Source organism: Prunus persica, chromosome G2 (genome assembly GCF_000346465.2).
Source record: "Prunus persica cultivar Lovell chromosome G2, Prunus_persica_NCBIv2, whole genome shotgun sequence".
Classification (NCBI taxonomy): Eukaryota; Viridiplantae; Streptophyta; class Magnoliopsida; order Rosales; family Rosaceae; genus Prunus; species Prunus persica.
The window spans coordinates 26,824,668-26,843,811 of NC_034010.1; the positions used below are offsets into that span (position 1 = coordinate 26,824,668).

At 36.9% G+C, this 19,144-nt stretch overlaps 3 protein-coding genes and 1 long non-coding RNA gene across 5 annotated transcripts; 1 reads left to right on the forward strand and 3 right to left on the reverse strand.

Annotated features, from left to right (window-relative positions):
* LOC18785095 (cytosolic endo-beta-N-acetylglucosaminidase 1) lies at window positions 4,824–9,813 on the reverse strand. Its single transcript, XM_007219061.2, has 11 exons — window positions 8,835–9,813; window positions 8,347–8,484; window positions 8,077–8,186; window positions 7,859–7,970; window positions 7,669–7,776; window positions 7,405–7,517; window positions 6,796–6,877; window positions 6,585–6,665; window positions 6,359–6,414; window positions 5,926–6,061; window positions 4,824–5,727 (listed from the first exon to the last, which is right to left on the reverse strand). Exons 1-11 carry the CDS (start codon window positions 9,348–9,350, stop codon window positions 4,987–4,989), a joined length of 2,193 nt encoding a protein of 730 aa, XP_007219123.2. The 5' UTR covers window positions 9,351–9,813; the 3' UTR covers window positions 4,824–4,986.
* Window positions 9,897–13,593, reverse strand: LOC18785672 (DEAD-box ATP-dependent RNA helicase 18). 2 transcript variants are annotated; one of them, XM_007220493.2, is made up of 11 exons: window positions 13,293–13,593; window positions 12,981–13,217; window positions 12,611–12,868; window positions 12,435–12,514; window positions 12,225–12,330; window positions 12,016–12,129; window positions 11,834–11,932; window positions 11,603–11,692; window positions 11,102–11,208; window positions 10,856–10,999; window positions 9,897–10,623 (listed from the first exon to the last, which is right to left on the reverse strand). In XM_007220493.2, exons 1-11 carry the CDS (start codon window positions 13,560–13,562, stop codon window positions 10,353–10,355), a joined length of 1,776 nt encoding a protein of 591 aa, XP_007220555.1. In that variant the 5' UTR covers window positions 13,563–13,593; the 3' UTR covers window positions 9,897–10,352. The 2 variants fall into 2 exon arrangements, with proteins under 2 accessions (XP_007220555.1, XP_020413632.1); XM_020558043.1 differs by having other exon boundaries at window positions 10,587–10,676.
* LOC18787095 lies at window positions 13,738–18,524 on the forward strand. Its single transcript, XM_007219708.2, has 11 exons — window positions 13,738–13,992; window positions 14,621–14,663; window positions 15,018–15,071; window positions 15,538–15,601; window positions 15,924–15,980; window positions 16,175–16,281; window positions 16,380–16,418; window positions 17,051–17,139; window positions 17,255–17,333; window positions 17,874–17,921; window positions 18,034–18,524. Exons 1-11 carry the CDS (start codon window positions 13,817–13,819, stop codon window positions 18,115–18,117), a joined length of 840 nt encoding a protein of 279 aa, XP_007219770.2. The 5' UTR covers window positions 13,738–13,816; the 3' UTR covers window positions 18,118–18,524.
* On the reverse strand, window positions 18,094–19,126 carry LOC109947458. Its single transcript, XR_002270191.1, has 3 exons — window positions 19,039–19,126; window positions 18,772–18,921; window positions 18,094–18,181 (listed from the first exon to the last, which is right to left on the reverse strand). It is a non-coding gene; the product is annotated as an uncharacterized LOC109947458 (long non-coding RNA).

Genomic DNA, 19,144 nt, shown 5'->3' on the forward strand with positions numbered 1-19,144 from the left:
GTGGGATTTTAGAGCCAAAAGTTTTAGCATAGTCAAAATCAGGTTGAAAACAAGTAGCCAAGCAGCAGATTGATGAAAATTATATAAATATACATATCTCTTCATGGAGACAAGAATAGATAGTGGGAGCCTTTATAATTTCTCTTTTGAGGGCTCGAGGTTAATTGATTGGATTTCAAAATGTAATCTTTCTCCTTTCTTCTTTCTCTCTTGTCTAAGTCATTCCATTTGATACTCTTTAAGACACTTTACTTGGATGCCAAATATGCCAAAGTGATTGAATGATTAAATGTTAATCACCTGTTGATTTACATGATTCTGTATTAACCAAATCTTCCTAATAGCATTTGCAAACACATCAACGTGGCTGGTTAATTGGTCATTTTCCTCTGCATAATCAAAGAAATCTCAATCATTATAAAGGCATTATATTTTTTCCATAAATGCAGAACAGCAACTCTTCATTTTAAAGTCATGCATCTTTTTCGACCAAAAAAAAAAAAAGTCATGCATCTTTGTTTATGAATGCTCTGAAGTTCCTTTATAGCTACTATGCATATAAAAAAAACTTCAGAATTCAGAGTGCACAACCATTTTTACATGTTCCTGACCACCTCACCCCAACTTCTCTTTGAAAAGTTTATATATTTAATTTCAGTCAGTATTTTTATATATTATTCATGGACTGAGATTTTCATGGTGGAGAACAATCAACTGTTTGACCAAAAATGGGCACAGTTTGCTTTGACAAATTGACAAAGCAGGTAACCATATAGCTAGCTGGCTGGGTGGTTGACTTTTAAATTAGGTAAGATTTGTCAGTGGGTGAAACTAGGTCTATGAATGATGTAAGGAAGCTTAACAAAGTATGTGATCAGGGCTCGCATGTCAGCAACAGAACTGAACTGTTAATTCCTCTGTGTCCATGTGAAAATGAGTTTACTTGTGTATGCAGAATGATCTAATGATTGAGTATTAGTGCAAACCTAATTATGTTCCATCAACTTACTGTCTGGTTTTAAGGGACATTGGGAAAAAGTAAACTCGATGCTAGAAGTGCCAGAAGGGACTTCAAGGTCTGAAACATAAAAAGTTGCGTAGTTTGAGCCTGTATGGAGAACAAAAGAAAGACGCGGTAACACAAATTAATTTGCGCACAACCGCAATCGAACCCATGCACTTCACTAAGATGGACACGGACCTCATCACCACGCTATAGCTAGTGTTGTCAAATTTTCTGCTTTCTTTTATTTATTTACCCTTATACTTGTTTTCTCATTCCATATTTTCTCATAATTTTCACAATTATTTTGTGAATTGAGAGACGAAAATGGAAATCTAAGTTGAGGGACCATTGGTTCTAAAAAGCCTTTTGTTTATATTAAAATACTTAATGTCTTATTATTTTCTCACAAAAATTTCAAAGTTTTTCTTGTTCATCCATTAAAAAAAAACCTAAACTAAACTTAATTAAAAATGAAATTGGGTGTCTGTATCAAAAACTAACAATTAGTTAGAAAATTCTGTAAGTAACAAAGTTTGTCAGCGGACATTATGTGTAATCTCAATCACACAAGCTCACCGTGTGGTTTTATAAATTTCTTTTATTAAACTAGTAGATAATTGATTAAATAAACATGTCTCGAAGTTTTATTCAATTATTTCATATTTTAAAATTATTTTCATTATTTTTATTCAATTTCTATCGATATCGATATTTCTGTCAAAATTTTCGTATTTTAGGACTCTCGATATTTCTGAAACCACCGATATTTAATACCTTAGTCAAAACAGAGGCAGAAAAAATATCTCCACTATGATTTTTATTGTTTCTGATTTTATTCTAATATGATAGGGGCTTTACTTTATTCTTCAAAAATAAGATCAGCCTTTACAGTCAGCTTTCCTTGTTGGGGATTCGACAGGGCAATTGTTGCACCATACGGGCTGCAACGAAAACAACCTAACTCAGCCTTTGAAGCAGTGTAGATAAAACACCTAGCATGCTAGATTCTAAAATGTTTCCAAGGAGAGAAAATAATTAAGTTTCATTCTTGAGAAAAATTCCAATGATTAAAAGTAAGCAACAAACTTAGGAACTTATTAGATCACCTTATTTTCTCATGAAAAAGAATCAGGTTGCTTTCTTCTGAACCAACAATCTGCAACAAATACAATGTTAGAATTAGATCTCAAATTAAAACTAGTATTGCATCACACACTTGAAAACATTATGCAAAGCCCTTTTAGGGTATATAAAATACCACATCAGCATAATGTCGTTTTGTTGATTGGAGTGTATGTGATAGGGGGTTCAGGGATATAGAATACATAAAATTTTAGAGCTATATAGTAAAAGATAATAATGAACATCTTATTGAGGATACGACTGCGTACGGTACGTGATATGTTCACATTGTATTATAAGTCCAACTAAAATATTATAGCATGAGCATATTTATTTATATCTAAATCCTAAACTCTAAATGGTGAACTTTATATTCTGTATGGATTTTAATCTATATGAACTAAGTTAGCATGTCATATCCTGTTACGGGCAAAGTGGCACACAGGCTATAATTTAAAAATTATTAGTGTGTTTGGGCTGGCTAAACCAATTCTATATTATAAACATATTGGCAATGCATGGCTGTCTAAGTTGTGAAGTAAAATCTAGAAAAAACTTTACCTTCAGTAATAGTAACTTAGTAAGTAACGAATAGTCATGTATCGGTGAAAGGTAGTCATGCTTCCCATAACTGCGACCTTGACAACTTTCACTGGAGTTTCATCTTTCCACGTCAATCCCCTCTTGTATCATTATCGTTATAAGAGATATTTGCAACTATAAATATCATTCTTTTCGCGTCAACTACCCTCTTGTACCATTATCGTTATCTAACCTACAATTGGCTCTTACAGCTTCTTTTCGCGTCAACTCCACCAAAAACATAATTTGGAAGACTGTCCTTCTTCACTCGATTATCAACAATAATTATGTGTTGAAGAACCAAATAGCACTTGTCATAGTGCATCTCAAATGATTAGTTTACTAGTTGTTAATAAATTGATCTTTTAAAGGATGAACAAAAAATGATTAGTTTTCCCCCTTCAACATGGACACACAAAAGAAAAATAGTGGTAGATTACTTGTTTTTGTTATGTAACAACATATTAATTTAACCCAAGAAAATCAACATATAATTAAAGGTGCTAAGTATAATTAGATTATTTTAATTAGCCACCTAATGACAGTAGTTTCAAATGTCATTCGAAAGTGATGATATGTTGGACATTCATGATTATCTAATTTATATATCTTGCAATTTTAATTTTCCTTAATGACATAACTGTCACATCACTTAAGTTTTACATGAAATACAATCAAATGAATTAAGGATCCAATTAATCAAATGCAAGAGGGAGCAAGTAGTTCACATGTTCTTGCATGATTTAGTAGTTCCTATATGTTCTTTATATATAATTTGTCAAACAACTTGCACACAAGTTTCCGCAAGAAGAATAGAACTTTGGGGGGCCAACTTGGTCTTCTAGCACTTGAAACATCTAGTGGGAATTTAAAGCCAAAAGTTTTAGCAGAATCAAAATGAGGTTGAAAACAAATAACCAAACAGGAAATTATATATATATATATATATATATATATATTTGACAGGACAAAGGTGTCTCCCTCCTATTGCCTCTTCATGGAGACAATAATAGATAGTGGGAGCCTTTATAATTTCTCTTTTGAAGGCTCTAGGTTAATAATACTTCCAAAACAGAGGTTATTGATTGGATTTCAAAATATCAACTTTCTCCTTTCTCCTTTCTTCTTTCTTCTTTCTCCTTTCTCCTTTCTCTCATGTCTAAGTCATTCCATTTGATACTCTTTAAGACACTTTACTTGGATGCCAAATATGCCAAAGTGATTGAATGATTAAGTGTTAATCACATGTTGATTTAAAGGATTCTATATTAATCTATATTCCAGCTGCATTCGGAACCATAGATAATTCTCTCCTAGTAGCATTTGCAAACACATCACTGTGGCTGGTTAATTGGTCATTTCTTCTTTTGTGTGATATAGGTGTTGCTTTGGCAACTTATCCATAGAAGCAGAACAGCAACTGTTCATTTACATAAACTATTAAACACCTGTTAATTATTAAGGGGTGTGCAAAGTCATGCATCTTTGTTTATGGATGCTATGAAGTTCCTATGTGTATATATATATATATATATATATATATAACAAACTTCAGACTTCATATTGCACAACCATTGTTTCATGTTCCTGACCACCCTACCCCAACTTCTTATATATTTTATTGCAGTCAGTAATTTAATATATTATTGATAGAGGCTGAGATTTTCATAGTGGAGAACAATAAACTATTTGACCAAAAATTGGCTCAGTTTGCTTTGACAAAAGGTTTGGACAGAAGTGCTTGATATACACTTCACCATGGACAAATTGACAAAGCAGGTAACCATATAGCTAGCTGGGTGGTTTTGAGTAAGATATGTAAGTGGGTGGAGCCAGGGTTTAGGATTGATGTTAGGAAGCTTAACAGGGGTAAACAAAGTATGTGATTAAGGCTCACGTGTCAGCAACAGAACTGAACTGCCAATTCCTCTGTGTCCATGTGAAAATCAGTTTACTTGTGTTTGCAGAATGATCTAATGACTGAGTATCAGTGCAAACGTAATTATGGTCCATCAACTTACTGTCTGGTTTTAAGGGACATAGGGAAAAAGTAAAGCATATCGTATCAGTGAGGAAACTGTTTGCTAGATGCAATCATGCAACATAGAAGCACTTTATTAACTACCATATTTTATTTAAGCAAATCGGCAGTGGTGATCAAATGTTGAGGAACACCACTTTTCTTTATGGGAAAATAAATAATTCTTACATTTTCATCATCTTATTATCAAAGTACAACATTATTCACCCTCACAGTCACTACACTTGCAACTTGTTTACCAAGCTTCAGTATCCAATAGAAAAACAGGCGATTCGGTTAGCTTCTGGCTACTCCCGCCGACACCACTCACTTGAATAATAAACTTGATGTTAGAAGTACCAGAAGGGACTTCAAGGTCAGAAACATAAAAAGCTTCCACTCGAGCCACTCCAAGATACTCGCGCACCCCTAGTGTTGCTCCTGGATGGCCACGGGCATCTTCTGCTAGTTTTTCAACATAAATATTATAATTTCGGAATGCATAATCATTCCCATCTTTCAATTTCCACGTGATCTTAAGACTAAGGTTCTTGGAACCCTTAGATCCTGTAGTCCATTTGATATATTGACCTTCGACAAGCCACAAGTCAGAAGGTGGAAAACCAGAATTGTGTCCAAAAGTTTCAATTGAAATATGACCAAGCACTGCATAGTAGTCTGTTGGATTCTGAGAACAAGAATTATCTTGGCCTTCTGATAAGGAATTTTGTCTCCTTTCATCAAATTCAGGCTCTGACTGATAGCACAGAGCATTTATTTCTGTTAATCTGTATCCACTCATGCTGATGTTACTCTCCTGTATGACCCATCCAGGGGAAGTTCCTGGCTTTTGAAGTTGACGTGTCATAATCACTTTATTAAATTTGCTTGAGAGTTGGTTCAGGTTCTGGGAAACAAGAAGTACTGACTTTATTTCCTTCAGAGCAGAAGAGAAATTAAGACACAGGCCTAGTTGAGAATTATTCTCTGACTTCACCTGCATAAATTGGAATATTCACAGCTTAACTAGATGTAAGTGAAAAACTGCAAACTGGAATTCCTATCAGATTGGATACGCTTGTCTGCTTGTGCACTATATGTCAAAACAATCAGATTCTAGGCAGCATACAAAAGTTGAGTCTTACTAAGATTTGGACAGCTTTAGTAACTCTAATGCACAGAACGGATAACTTACAGAATATGTAAAGTGGAGAGGTAAATCCCCCAAAAGAAGATCTCCTTGAAAGAGCCTTGCAGTAAAAATAGCATTGTCTTCAAGTTTTCCTTTAAATGTGATGTTTCCTCCTCCACTATAAGATGCTTCCCTGAAACTATACTTTGCCAGCATATGCTTGAATGAGGAAGAATACTCACGTCTTATATTAACATTCACATACAATTTACTCATGACAGAAGTTTGATGACTCTGAATTAGGAGTAACAGTGGTTTTTTTTTTTTTTTGGGACAGAGAGTAACAGTGGCTAGTCCATCAAATCTATCCAAAAATGTTCTCAAGTTTTTGCAATGCTTAGGCGCCAAAACTTTGAGAGTCGATATAAAAATGAGAAGTGCTCACGCACCAGGTGTTAAATTATCAGTTTTGATAGGAAGAAGAACTAAAACTTACTCAATATGGACCTGAATGCCATCTGGAGTTGAATTGTCAGTATACTCAAGGAAAGGCTGCGAGATTCAAAACCCAATGTCAATTGCAGTAATCAGCATACTCAATAATATTTTAATGAAAATAATAGAAGAAAGAGAAAGGAATCTAACAGAAACCTAATGATACATGATTATACTGATACGTACCATGGCAAAATAAAGAATCCACAAGACTATTTGGTACATACCTGAAAACCTTGGGAAGAAATGTTGCACCACGGAGCATCTGATACTTGCTCTCCATCAACAGAAAAATGATATCCATGGCCCTGAACAACAATACAGAAAAATGGCGTTCAGATAACATATACAGGATGTATGAAGTTTATGAACGAGGGTCATGCGTCTAATATCCACCAATGACCCACTACAGTGTCAAGTTGTCAACATAGTCACAACCTGATCAAAATTTGAATAGAATGGTAGAACTTTAGGATAATTTTGTGCTATTCCCCATGATTTTTCCACAAGGGCCCACCAACTGCAAAAATATATGACAATATGTCATAAAACAATTGAAATTACTGTAAAGAAGCTATGGTAAATGTAAAATTCATACTGTTAAGAGTTCAACCAGTCCTAATGGGAACTAACTGGGGCTGATTATATAAAATTCTTTTCCAACTAACCAGGGTTGGCAATTACTAAATGTTGGCATTCAAGAAGATCAAATAGCTTTAGTAGTACACATATAAAAAACTATAATCATTATTTCAAGGACACTTGATTAAGTTAGGAATATTAGTGCATCATTATGCCCGCTTCTGTCAGGAAATAATGCATCACTATACCAGCTTTTTGTCAAAAGGTGTGGAAATAACATGTGAGCCTTTGTCCATAAATAATGCCTATAAACTATTCACTGGTACTGGAAATTCCGGAGCTTAATGATGCCACCAGAAATGGATCCAAAAATAATAATTAAATAAACTTTTAAGGAATAGTTTGTATACGAATCAATGGAACTACAAGTTTGTGAAACTTTGCAACAAGGGGCAAGTCAATTACTGATTCTGAGCAATCTGAAAATTTGGTGGTTGATTAGTTTCATAGATCCATCCAGGAGCAAATATGGCAGTTGAAACACCATCCCTTTTCAGCACATCAAGTGCAACACTTGTCTGATATGCAGAGTTATTACAAGTCAAAATATAACAATCCTCCATTCAACTTATTTAGTATAAAATAAGTGAAAGACAAAAACAAGACTACCAGATAACATGAAAGACAAAAGCACTTCTCTGAAATGCAGAGTTATACGAAGTCACATACATTCCATTGTCCACCACCGAAACTGCCCCTTCCAAATACATCTATTCCCATGTAGACATCATACTTTCTGTCTCCAGCAACATCAGCTGAAAGCATAGGGTAGTTTTTCTGCAGAGAAAAGGTTTTAACTATGTGAAATAGTAATGAAAAAGCAAAAACCAACTTCCATAAGGAGAAGTGAAAACCATACCTTCCATGTATAGTTCACAAAGATTCCATCACATATATCAAAGAAAGGTTTATTCTTTTCATTTAGTTGATCTTGCCAGTTAAGTTTACCATCAGTTGTAACACTATCATACCTGCATAATTAACAATAACCAGTCAAACATAAACTTAAAATGGTACACTATAACAAAAGGGGGCAAATAAGAAGTGACTGGAAATATAGTTTCCCCAAAAACTTGCCATATCACTAAAGAGCCAGGGACCGAGGAATGCATTGTCTGCGTCAAATGGCTGACAAATACTTTCAAATTAGGGATTTGGCTCGACTTCAACTCAACCTCCATATTGATCTGCAAGTAGCAGTTATTGTGACAACTAAAAAACAAGAGTGCAACAGACCGGATTGCCACCAACCATAAAAATGAAAGAAACCAGGAATTCAACAATGCACTATAAGCCAAATGATAATTGGCTGGTTAACAAAACATGTAGTTATGGTGAACTACATACCAGCCATCCATCGAAGCCCAAAGCAACAGCAAGCTCCGTCAAGCACTTAGCATACTTTTGAGCAGACTCTTCTGTAGAGAGCAATTTATTGCAAATAAGCGTGCCTTCATCCCATTCCGTGATGAAAGTTCCCAATACCTTAGATTCCATAATGAAGAAAGTTACAAATAGCAATTCCTTTCAACCCATCTATTTGGGATTATACACGGCTCAAAAGCAAAACATACCATAACCCACAAGCAAAAACATAAACAAATCGAAATGACTTGTAATCAACATTTCTGAGTCCCAGGAAACAAGAAAAGACGACAATTTCTGTACATACCAACTCAAAGGCTCACCCCTATGTCTTAAACTAACAAAAAGTCATGCCATTTGTACCAGGCTCTTCAGAATTCCAAGCACAAACAATTATTCACTCCATCACTGAAAACCCAAAAGCCAAAACATATTTACTGAAAATCCCAATAGCCCAAAACTTCATGTACCTTAACACCGTGCCTGTGAGCCGTATTGGTCCAACATGGAGGTGGAAGAGTAACAAGACTATGCGAAAAGTAGATGAAAACATCCATCAAATACCAATGCCATATCGCATACGCATTCGAGTTAGTCCCTCCTTGGACCCACCTGTCATCTCCATAACCACCATCCATGTCATGGCACACAATCACTCTCGGCCTATTGGGCAGCAGCAAAGAAGACGACGCAGATTGGAGAGCAACCGAGGCTTTGTTGAAAGGGTAGTGAAAGGACTCGAAGTAGGACCCGGACTCGAGCTCTTCGAGCGTCTTGATTGGGTACGAAATTGGCACGGCGGGCTGGGTCGGGTCGAACGGTGGAGGGCTCGGAGCAGAGAATTGGTTCTCTAGATCGGAGGTTGGTTTGGACATTCTGAAGAAGAGTACGAAAGTCTGGGCTTTTCGGTGAATTAGTCTGAGGAGGTTAAGGAGAGAGACGAGGGTTTTACGGATGATATAGGAGCGAAGACGAGGAAGAAGCATCGCCAAAGAGAGAGACTTTCAGATGCTCGAGCTGGTTGTGTATTATTGGTGGGAAACATTCTAAAACAACGAAAGACTTCAACGAGAGGAGACGAGACTGTGTATATGGTCAGGAATTTAAGAATTGACATTACTACCATATTAATAGTTCGTTTCTTGTTTCTTTTTCTTTTTGGATAGGAATCGGATTCATAAGTTTCAGGCCAGAAAAGTCGGTGACTTTGGAACATAGCACGAAGATGAGGTGCTTGGAATTTTATGGGTGCTTTGATTGGGTATTCTGGAAGCTTATCATACAATTTGTTTGTGCAAGATTTGATAGTTCGCACATGCACACTCCACAATAGGCCAAAAGAAAAAGAATTTCCACACTTTTTTCCCTGGAGGAAATTGACCACATATGTTAGGCTTGTTCTGCGACTGAGTGGAATTGTTGCTCAATTTGGGATGTAATTTCCTTGCGGCTGAAGGTTTGGCAGCATCCAAATCCACAAGACGATACCAATATGTACGTTCTTTTCATACAATGTTATTTTTTGTTCGACATTGAAGGCAACACAAGAATGTATGCTACTGTTTTCATTCATGGAAAATTATGAACTGTTCTGATACAATTCTCTGTTTCTGCAGTCTCCGGCGATATCAACTTAACAAGACTGAAGATTTCACAAGAAGAGCAAGTTAAACTAATAAATAAGAAAGCGAACAAACACAAACCGGTGATAAAAATTTATACTAATCAACAGATCCTGTATTCAAAACTAGCAGGAGCAAAAGCTCTTTCTGACCCTCACCTGCAAAGTTGTCTTCCAACAATTTGTGTTGCATCTGTAGGTTTTATCTTTCAACAAACTTTAAGATGCCTTGGTCAGTTTGTTTTCGTCCAAATACGGGCGTCCCAATCCATAGCTGAAATGTTTTCTATGACCTGTGAAATTCATAAAGGGCTATAGACTTCTATAATGTCTGGATTCCAGAATCACATTCTGTCTATTTATTCCTTCAAAGTAAGTCTTCCGTTCCTGTTAACTTCGCAAATTGACTTTCGTCAATATCCCCCCTTTTGAGCTTCTTTAGCAAGCGGTATTCTCTTGCCAACTCATCTTCATCTTCAACTGTCTGGGCAGCACGTCTTTGCTTAGCTGTTTTCTTCCTCATCTGAGTAGCTGTATCATTTGCGCTTTTGTTGGGTTTTTGAGGTTTAACTTCTTGCTTTTTTGCTTCTTTCTTTGCTTGCAGATTCTTCTTTCTTTGCTTCTCACGAGATTTATCCCTACATATAAATTCTTTCCTTTAGCAATGGCTTATCACGAGAGCTGAGAAAACCTAATCAATATCACAGATTGAAGAAAGCAAGCATGAAGGTTAAGCCTATACTACTGCATGCCAAAATTAACGCTCATGATTCTAAGATGAACAAAGTATTGTGCTTTTCAATATCTCAAAGTTAGTGAGAGTGAAAATTCTATTCAGATTGTGACAGAAAAGATTGATAGAGTTCTTACTTAAACTTGATCTCCTCCAAGTTGATGTCTTTAACAGGGATGAAACCCTCTGTGGAAAGAGAGTGGTGCTTGACCTCAGGCATTGCAGGGAGCTGCAGTAGTCCGAATCCCATGCCCAGTTTCCCAATTTCAAGTTCTTTCCACCTGCATTAATTAAATACTTAAATTAGAGAAAGAAAGGGCCTTTTTTTCTTCTTTTTATTTTTTTCCCCGGGCTAAGTTGAACACAAGGCACTGTTAAGACACCTGAAAATGTATGAGCAATGGTGTTCTTTATATGCACGGATGTAAGAAACAAATGCCCTGAGTCCCTTTTCCATGACATCACGGTCCTTTTTTGCGGCAGATCGTATCTGAAACAAGGTTTCAACACAACGTCAATTCAATTACTAAAAACTTTTATCAAAATGTTTAGAAGTAAAAATATCACTACATTATATTTGACCAAAAACTTCAAAAACAGACAAGACCACCATAAGCTTTATTTGCAAGACAACATGATAGATAATATATGATAGAATAAACTAATTTGATGAATAGCATCGAAATACGAGTGTTGAAATCAATCTGTGTTATAAGATCTTATATATTAAAGCTGGCATCTTTGGCACAAGTTATCGATCAGATATTCACTCAGTAAAAAGAAGCCTAGTCACATTATTATAACAGGTCTAACGAGGAAAAAGTTGAGCACATACGTTTTTTCAATGTAAAATTAGATAAAGGATACAATAAAATGATGCTTACCTGAGGAATAACATTAGAAACATCATCAGAACATTTCCTTTCTTGAAGAGGCACTCTTCTTATCCGCAGGAATTCTACATAAGCTTCCTCCTACAATAGTGTGACTACAATCAGAACCTTCAACATCATAAATGAAAATCAACATAGAAAAAAAGAGTCATAACAGAGCTGTAAAATAGTTTTGTTAACAAGGAATCAATTATCACATAGTTATGAGTGCTATAACTAAACCTTTGGCAACAGAAAAACGATTGCACTTCCTTGTCTACCCATACGAGCTGTTCGGCCAACTCTATGTACGAAAACATTTGGATCTTGAGGGGTATCATACTGCAAAAAAAAAAAAAGGTGAATTATACTTTCTAGCTCTCATAACCAGAAATGACCATCTAGGTGCTACTGTAATAAGCTACCTGCACTATACAGTCAACACCTGGAATATCGAGTCCACGAGCTGCAACATCAGTACATAGAAGGATGCCACTTGATAGAGATGTAAATGAGGCTAAAGCTTTATCCCTTGCAGCCTAGAAAACATAAAAATTTGAAAGCACAAGGACTGATGAGTTAAATAAATGCTAATCCAGAGACTGACCAAGTAAGCTGGTCCGTAATGTTTTACCTGCTTCATCTTCCCATGAAGAGCAATCAAAGGGAAACCCTTTAAAGAACCAAGCAATGGAAGAACAAGTCCCCAGTAGTCAACGCAAGCACAAGTCATGAAGTATCTAAAAAAGAATAAAGAAAATCACTATACAAAGCTAACCAACATTTAACCAGGAAATCTGATTTGATCACATTCGCTACAACATACTAATCTCATGTTACTTACACTATGGTCTTGTTAGACTTATTCTTAACAAGGAGATCCACAAGTTGTGACGGTTTCTTGTCTGCCTCGCACTCCAGATACTGTATGTAGAGTGCACCGTCAGAGTAGGAAATAATGAAACAATAAGAGACATTAGCAACACATTAGTATAGTCAATGCTATGTTATAGAGCATGCCTCAATGGCAAGGCCAGAAGGTGTTTTTGAAGAGGCTAACTGTTGCGACAATGCCGAATTATTCGATTTTGTTTCTGCTCGTACTTCGACTCTCACAGGATTCCTTAGTCCTGCTCTGGCCAGCTCTTCAACTGCTTCAGTTTGGGTAGCTGAAAAGAGACCAGTTCTACGAAGCTTTGGCAAGCGAGACATAATATCATTTATCTGCTTCTGGAAACCCATATCCAAGAGCCTATCAGCCTCATCTAAAATCAAAATCTGCAACAAATTATAGATGACATGAGCCTTTATCAGCTTACCAGCCTCATCTATCATGAAGTATAATTTCAATCAAATCCCATGAAACATAATTCCATTTACAAATACATACCTCAAGGTCTCGCAAATCCAAGCCATCCATGCGTTCCATAATGTCGTATAGTCTCCCCGGAGTGCCAATCAACAAATTGGCTCCTTCCTCCTCTATTTGCTTCGTGTCTGCTTTCACTTGCCCTCCACCAACCAAAAGCACACAATTGAAATTCGGCAGCGTCGAAATGAAGGGTTTTGCCACGTTGTATATTTGCGAAGACAGCTCCCTAGTCGGAGATATAATCATTCCCATCACCTGCACAAAAACAAAATTCGATTTTTCCTTCTACTTACCAAAATACAAAAGAAGAAGTAATGGTGTGGAGCAGACCTGCTGAGGTTTTGGAACGGTTGAAGCTCGTCGGAGTATCTCCACCAGTGGAACCACGAAGGCTAGGGTTTTGCCCGAGCCGGTAGCGGCGTCCACCGCCACGTCCTTGAACCTGCATAGTAAGGGGATTGTGGCGGCTTGAACCGGCGTGCAGAACTCGAACCCGCCTTGGGCTAGGGCTTCGAGGACCGGCTCGGAGAGTGGCGGCTTCAGGTCGGAGAAGCGCGTGTCGCTTAGCGCGCTGTTGGGGTTGAAAGAGTCGGCGTCCATGGCTTTTCTGTTTTCTTCGCGGTTCGCACCGTTAAGCTTTCTGCTTTCGCAACTTAAAGGTTTCTCCTTTTTAAACGGCCTGTCGTTCATTAGACACATGCCGTTTGTTTTAGAAAAAGAAAACGCCATGTCGTCGAATGTTGGTTGTTAGCATAAGTGAGTACAGTGATGGGCCATCAAGTGTCATGCTTTTGGTTCTTCTCCTTCATCAAGCATGAGATTTTAAGAGAATTGGTGTGAGCTTGGTGGTGAATATGGTGGTCGGAGGCGGTTTTATGAAATGGGTTTTAGTTATTTTAGCGATTCTGGAACGAGTTAACTCGGTCTCTGCTAACTGTCATTTCAGTGTCGTTGATGATAACAAGCTCTACGACTACAGCTTGGGCTCTCCCATCCCCTTATTCCCTCATGGCGTCCAAAGCGAAGATGGGTACTCTCTCTCTCTCTCTCTGAGTCCTCATCTCTCTGCTGCTTGATTTGGGTATTTCTTATTTTACATGAATGGTGAATGTTACCTTGTAATTTCAACAGTCTTACTTAAACATGGGTTATTTCTCACCTTCAATAAATTTGCCTCATGCTTGTAATCAGTGCCCATTGAGTTTAACAAGCTTTGCTGCAATGGGTGGAACATGTACCTCATCTGCATGTCCTGCAACTGTTTGATTCGTTTGATTTCTCTGTGCTGTTTCCATGTTGGAGACGGGCTTCCTTCAAATTTTTCATAGTAGTGTGCTTTTATCCTATTAAGCATTTATCAAAATTTTTAGTTGATTAGTGTTTTCTTTAGGCAGCTTAATGCGGATGTCTTTTTAAGAAATTCGGTTGAGCCATTTTGATTTCTCTAGTTTACTATTGGGAAGAATCTTCAAAAGAGCAATAGTTGTATGGAACATTATGCTTTAATGGGTGGCAAAGATTTGTCAGACTCGATACACATTGAAAGCACTCTGCTTTATGGTGACATTTGTGATGTATGTTTGTTAATTATTGATGTGGCCAGCTTCTAATCAAAGTAAAAAATCGTTGTTCCTTGCTCTTGAATTTCACTACTACAGATTCTACAAGGTGGCAGCAAATGAGACTGTGCTCTGGTTTCAGGTTGGCTCCATCAGGTCACACTTTTGTTTTTCAACTGATCTTTTGTATGACTATGATCGTGTTACCACAATGCAGTTATTTATGTTTGGGCATTTACTGCTTAATTGCAAGCAGTAAATTAGATAGTGTGTTTTCTATTTTTGGCACATGGACCGTTCTGCTTTTCCATAACAAATTTAAAATGAGAAAGATTCTTTAGTGTGAAGTTGACTTCTATGATTAGGTCATTGATCTTAAGCTGAAGATATATTTTATGATTCCATTATGAATTTATGTTATATTTATTTGAGCCTAGGCCTTAGTATTGCAGCTAGATTCATTATTGAGTTTCTTTTCTTTGACTGTCTGGAGCAGCTTTGCGATGGAATGATTTTCAATCACGACCCACCTAGATGCGTCGATTGCTGGGTAAATTTCTTGGCTTCCATGCTGTTCTTGGGTTTATGTTGGTAGAGACGGCAATGATATTGTTGCCATCTGAAATGACTTGCACTTATTTACTTGATGTACTTAGTTCCTCCCTGTATTGTGACATGTAATGAAGCCCCGCTGGATAGTTTGCTCTCTCTCGCTTTCTGCCTTCAAAGAGAAAAGAGAAAATTATAGAGATGTGACATGGAATTTGACAACTTAAGGTTGCACTTAGATACTGCTAGCTAAAACAACTTGAGGAAGAGTTATTTCTAAAATTTAAAATCTAAAACTAGGATAGAAATACTACGGGATTGGAAAGATTATTTTTACAGCATTCAAAGGTTGGGACGCTTTTTGTCCAGTTTTCACATATAGAAAGGAAAAGATAGTAAAACTTACTGTCCAACACAAGTTTCTATGAAATATCTTATTTATTTGATTATCATATTGAGCATTGCAGGATTGTGGGGGGCCATCACGCTGTGGCATGGGTTGTAGTGCGCTTGTGGCAAATAACATAGGAGGTACATATGCTTTCTGTTTCATATGATTAATGTTGTTTCACTTCATGTACTTTACTGTATCTGTTGCTTGTTGATAAAGCCAGAAATAGGAGTTCATTTTTTATTGCATTGGTACGAGAGTGGTAGTCAGTGACTCAATCATCTTTGAACCTGTTGATGAAGGAATGATACCCTTACTATCTATCCAACTGTGCTGCTCTCTTTTTTAATTTCAAACAAAGCTGGACCTCGAGATGGGCCTTGCTTGTCTAATTTGGACAAAAAGTTGTTGCGTTTTAAAAGACTAATTATTCTTCTAAAATTAACCACGTGGTGACTACAGGTTATGATGTGTGCACTACCATTGGGCGTGCCTCGAGCATTGACATTAACATAATTGGTGAGTTTTCTGTTTTATTTCTCTCGCGTCTCCCCCAGATTTAAAAATTGAATGATACTTTTAGGTTTTCAATACTTTAGGCGATTATGGAATTACGCGAATATGTCTGGACATGCTTGCTTTCTGTCCTTCATGATTGATTCTGTTCGGGAATAAAATTTTGGAAGACTTATGACTTCCTTGTTATATGGCAGACAAGAAGAATCCTAACAGTGGTGTCATTGTTAAGATGTCAAATAGTGGCCTAAAGCTCAACTGTTCGCTCTCTGTGTCTGTAATTTGTGATCCAAATAGAGTTCAGGCAAGAATTTGTACAGAATAGTTTGTGTAATTTGAAAAGATCCTGGCGTTCTGACATGCCTGGTTAATGGCCTAGTTTCTCATCTTTCTATTTTACAGGGGCCACATTCACTGGAGAAAACTGGGAAATGTGACTACGTGAGTGCTTTTTGTTTCAGAAAAGCTTTTATTCCTCCATGCTTATTTCTTAATGATATATAAGATAGTATTTTACTTTGGTAAAGTTTTCCATGGGAGTTGGGATATTCTATCGCAGACCTTTAGCCTCCATCTTCAGCTTTTGTGCACTAAGCTTATTACCTGATTTGATAAGTAACTTTAGCTTGGATGCTGCCCTTCATTGCTTGCCAAGCCAACCAAATTTATTGAACTGAACCAATCTGATTAAAATGGTAGAATCTTTGTTGGAACTGAAGATGTGTTCAACCTGTTTCATTTTCCCGCTTAACACTTGTGTGCTTCTTAGTTGACTGAAAATGTGCTCAACCCATTTTTCTGGCTGGTGGCGCTTTATGTTGTAGGCTTTCTTTTTGTATATATGGTCAAGGTGGAGGAAAGGGTGGCGGTATTAGGAAAACTGATAAACTAGCTAGTCTTTTATGCTGTGAATATTTATATCATAGATTTTAAAATATGGTGGTCAAAAAGATTTTGAAATGTGTAGAACTGGTTCTCTTTTGTCTGTTCATTTAGCAAGATGGAAAAGGGGTTTGATAGTGAGTGTGCAGGATTCATAAAGTTTGAGGTTCATAATCTTCTCTATCTGACAGGCTACAGTGTTAACGCATCCTTCTGGTTGTGCCAAGGTCGTACATGTTCATGGACACTGGTGGGGCTGGTTTGGCACCTTAGGAACCATGTAAGAGTCAATTTTTTGCCTGAAAGTGGTTACCTTACAAATAGCATTGTCTATGCCTAACTTTTGAAGTTTTATCGAGTCATCTTAATTGATTGATAATTTATCTGACTTTCAGAGTCTTATGCCTTTTTGGAGCATATCTGCTGGCTGGGGCAGTTTATCAATATTTCAGTCTTGGAGTTCGTGGAATACACGTATGTTCCTCAATTTGTTCAGCTTCTTGCCTGCAAACTATTTAGTTATGCTTGATTTTTGTCCATGTATATGTCCTGAAATTGCTGTATGCATTTATTTTCTGTGCATTATTTTGAGATGGAATTCAAGTTCTCTTAGAAATTTATCCATAGGAGAAAGAGCTAGGATATGTCAATGAGTCAGGTGAAATGGTGGTCATGAGTTAGGCAAAGGAAACATGGTGATGTATCAAACAGTGGATGGGCCATGGCAATTGAAGGGGAGAGAGAACCAAACCACATGATCCTTAGGGCAAGTGAATTCAAACTTGTAGCAGTCATGAAATAGGGAACAAAGTCTCATCTTACTTTTTGTGGCAGCATCCCATTTAAAAAATCATGGTCTCATATCATCTATTCAGTCTGATACCAAAACTAGATCACATTGCAATAGGGAAAAATAATGATGATCATTATTATGGAATCGGGGCAAGGATCTAATTCCTTTGGTATTTAAGTCCTAGTAATTAAACTCTGATGCGTTGCTCCTCCGCTTTTCAGGTTATTCCAAACTTGGACTTTTGGACCAGCTTACCTCAGAGAACACAGGTATTCTATTGCTGTGGCATAGATATTTAGCAACTTTTCAATTAAAGTGCCTTTTACTTTATCTTAAGCGCTCAATATATTGTTAATAACATACAATCTCTTCTCATTCCAGAGTCTGTTTGCATCTTTATTGCGCAAATTTAGGGGATCTTCTTCTCAAGGTCATCGAAGCTCGTATTCTCCTGTCAACTTCTGAGCATACAGAATACAGATGTTTGTTTTAGATTAAGCTGGTGAATTCATTTTGTATCATCTCTACTCTGCCATCAACATTTAGAAAACAAGAGAAATGGGTCAGTGTGCAGACAACAGCCTTGTCAAAGCTAGCACTTAAGCTCAATATGCGCCATACACCATAATAGAAAGGGTGTTTTTTCCATCTCACCTATGCTTTCCATCTCTCTTTTTGTTCTTTCTCCATAAGTCATATTTTATTTGTAATCTAAAAACATCCTTACCAAGTACTTATTTGTTATTTCCCCTCTTACGTTGTGTCAGCTGCTGTTCAGGCAATTTTGGATGTATTGTTTGCATATGGATCTTAATCTTTCTATAGATAAAATTGATAAATGAGAACATTGGATTTTGAGTATCATGCTTTAACTTGGCTGCTGAAATGTATCATAATGCGTAACTAGAAGTTTTTGTGTGAAGTGAGCAGTTTTATTTTTTTCCCTTTTAAATCTTATTTGTTGAATTTAAGAGTCTGAAGATGTTTGAAAACATGCAGATACTGGACACATCTATTCTTATGGTAGAACTATATTACAGATTGATGCTTACTACATAAAAACAAAAAAACAAAACTTTTGGATTGTTTACTGGTATACTGGAAGTATTATCCGGTTACCTTGATATACATCACAGCTGAGCAGTTAGGGCAGTGATATGGTGGGAGAAGGCCTTGCAGATAGATGCTTGAGGGATATCTCATGGATTTGGTGGAATAGATGCTGGTTCGGTTGATACCGACTTAACCTATTAAAATTATCCAAATATGCTACATGCAGGGAAGACTTCCTGTTAGTATTGTGTGATTTTCCTGATCATATAATTTTCTTGCCTTTACTTTTCCAACGACAGAAATAGTATTGGATTGAAACCACACAAGGATTACCTGATGTGCTTGTATTTTCTACTGATCTGGATGTGGCTGGCTAACCACATTGTGGAGGCTCTTTGAAAAGCACCAGCAAACGCAGCAACTGCTAGTTGTGCCCAAG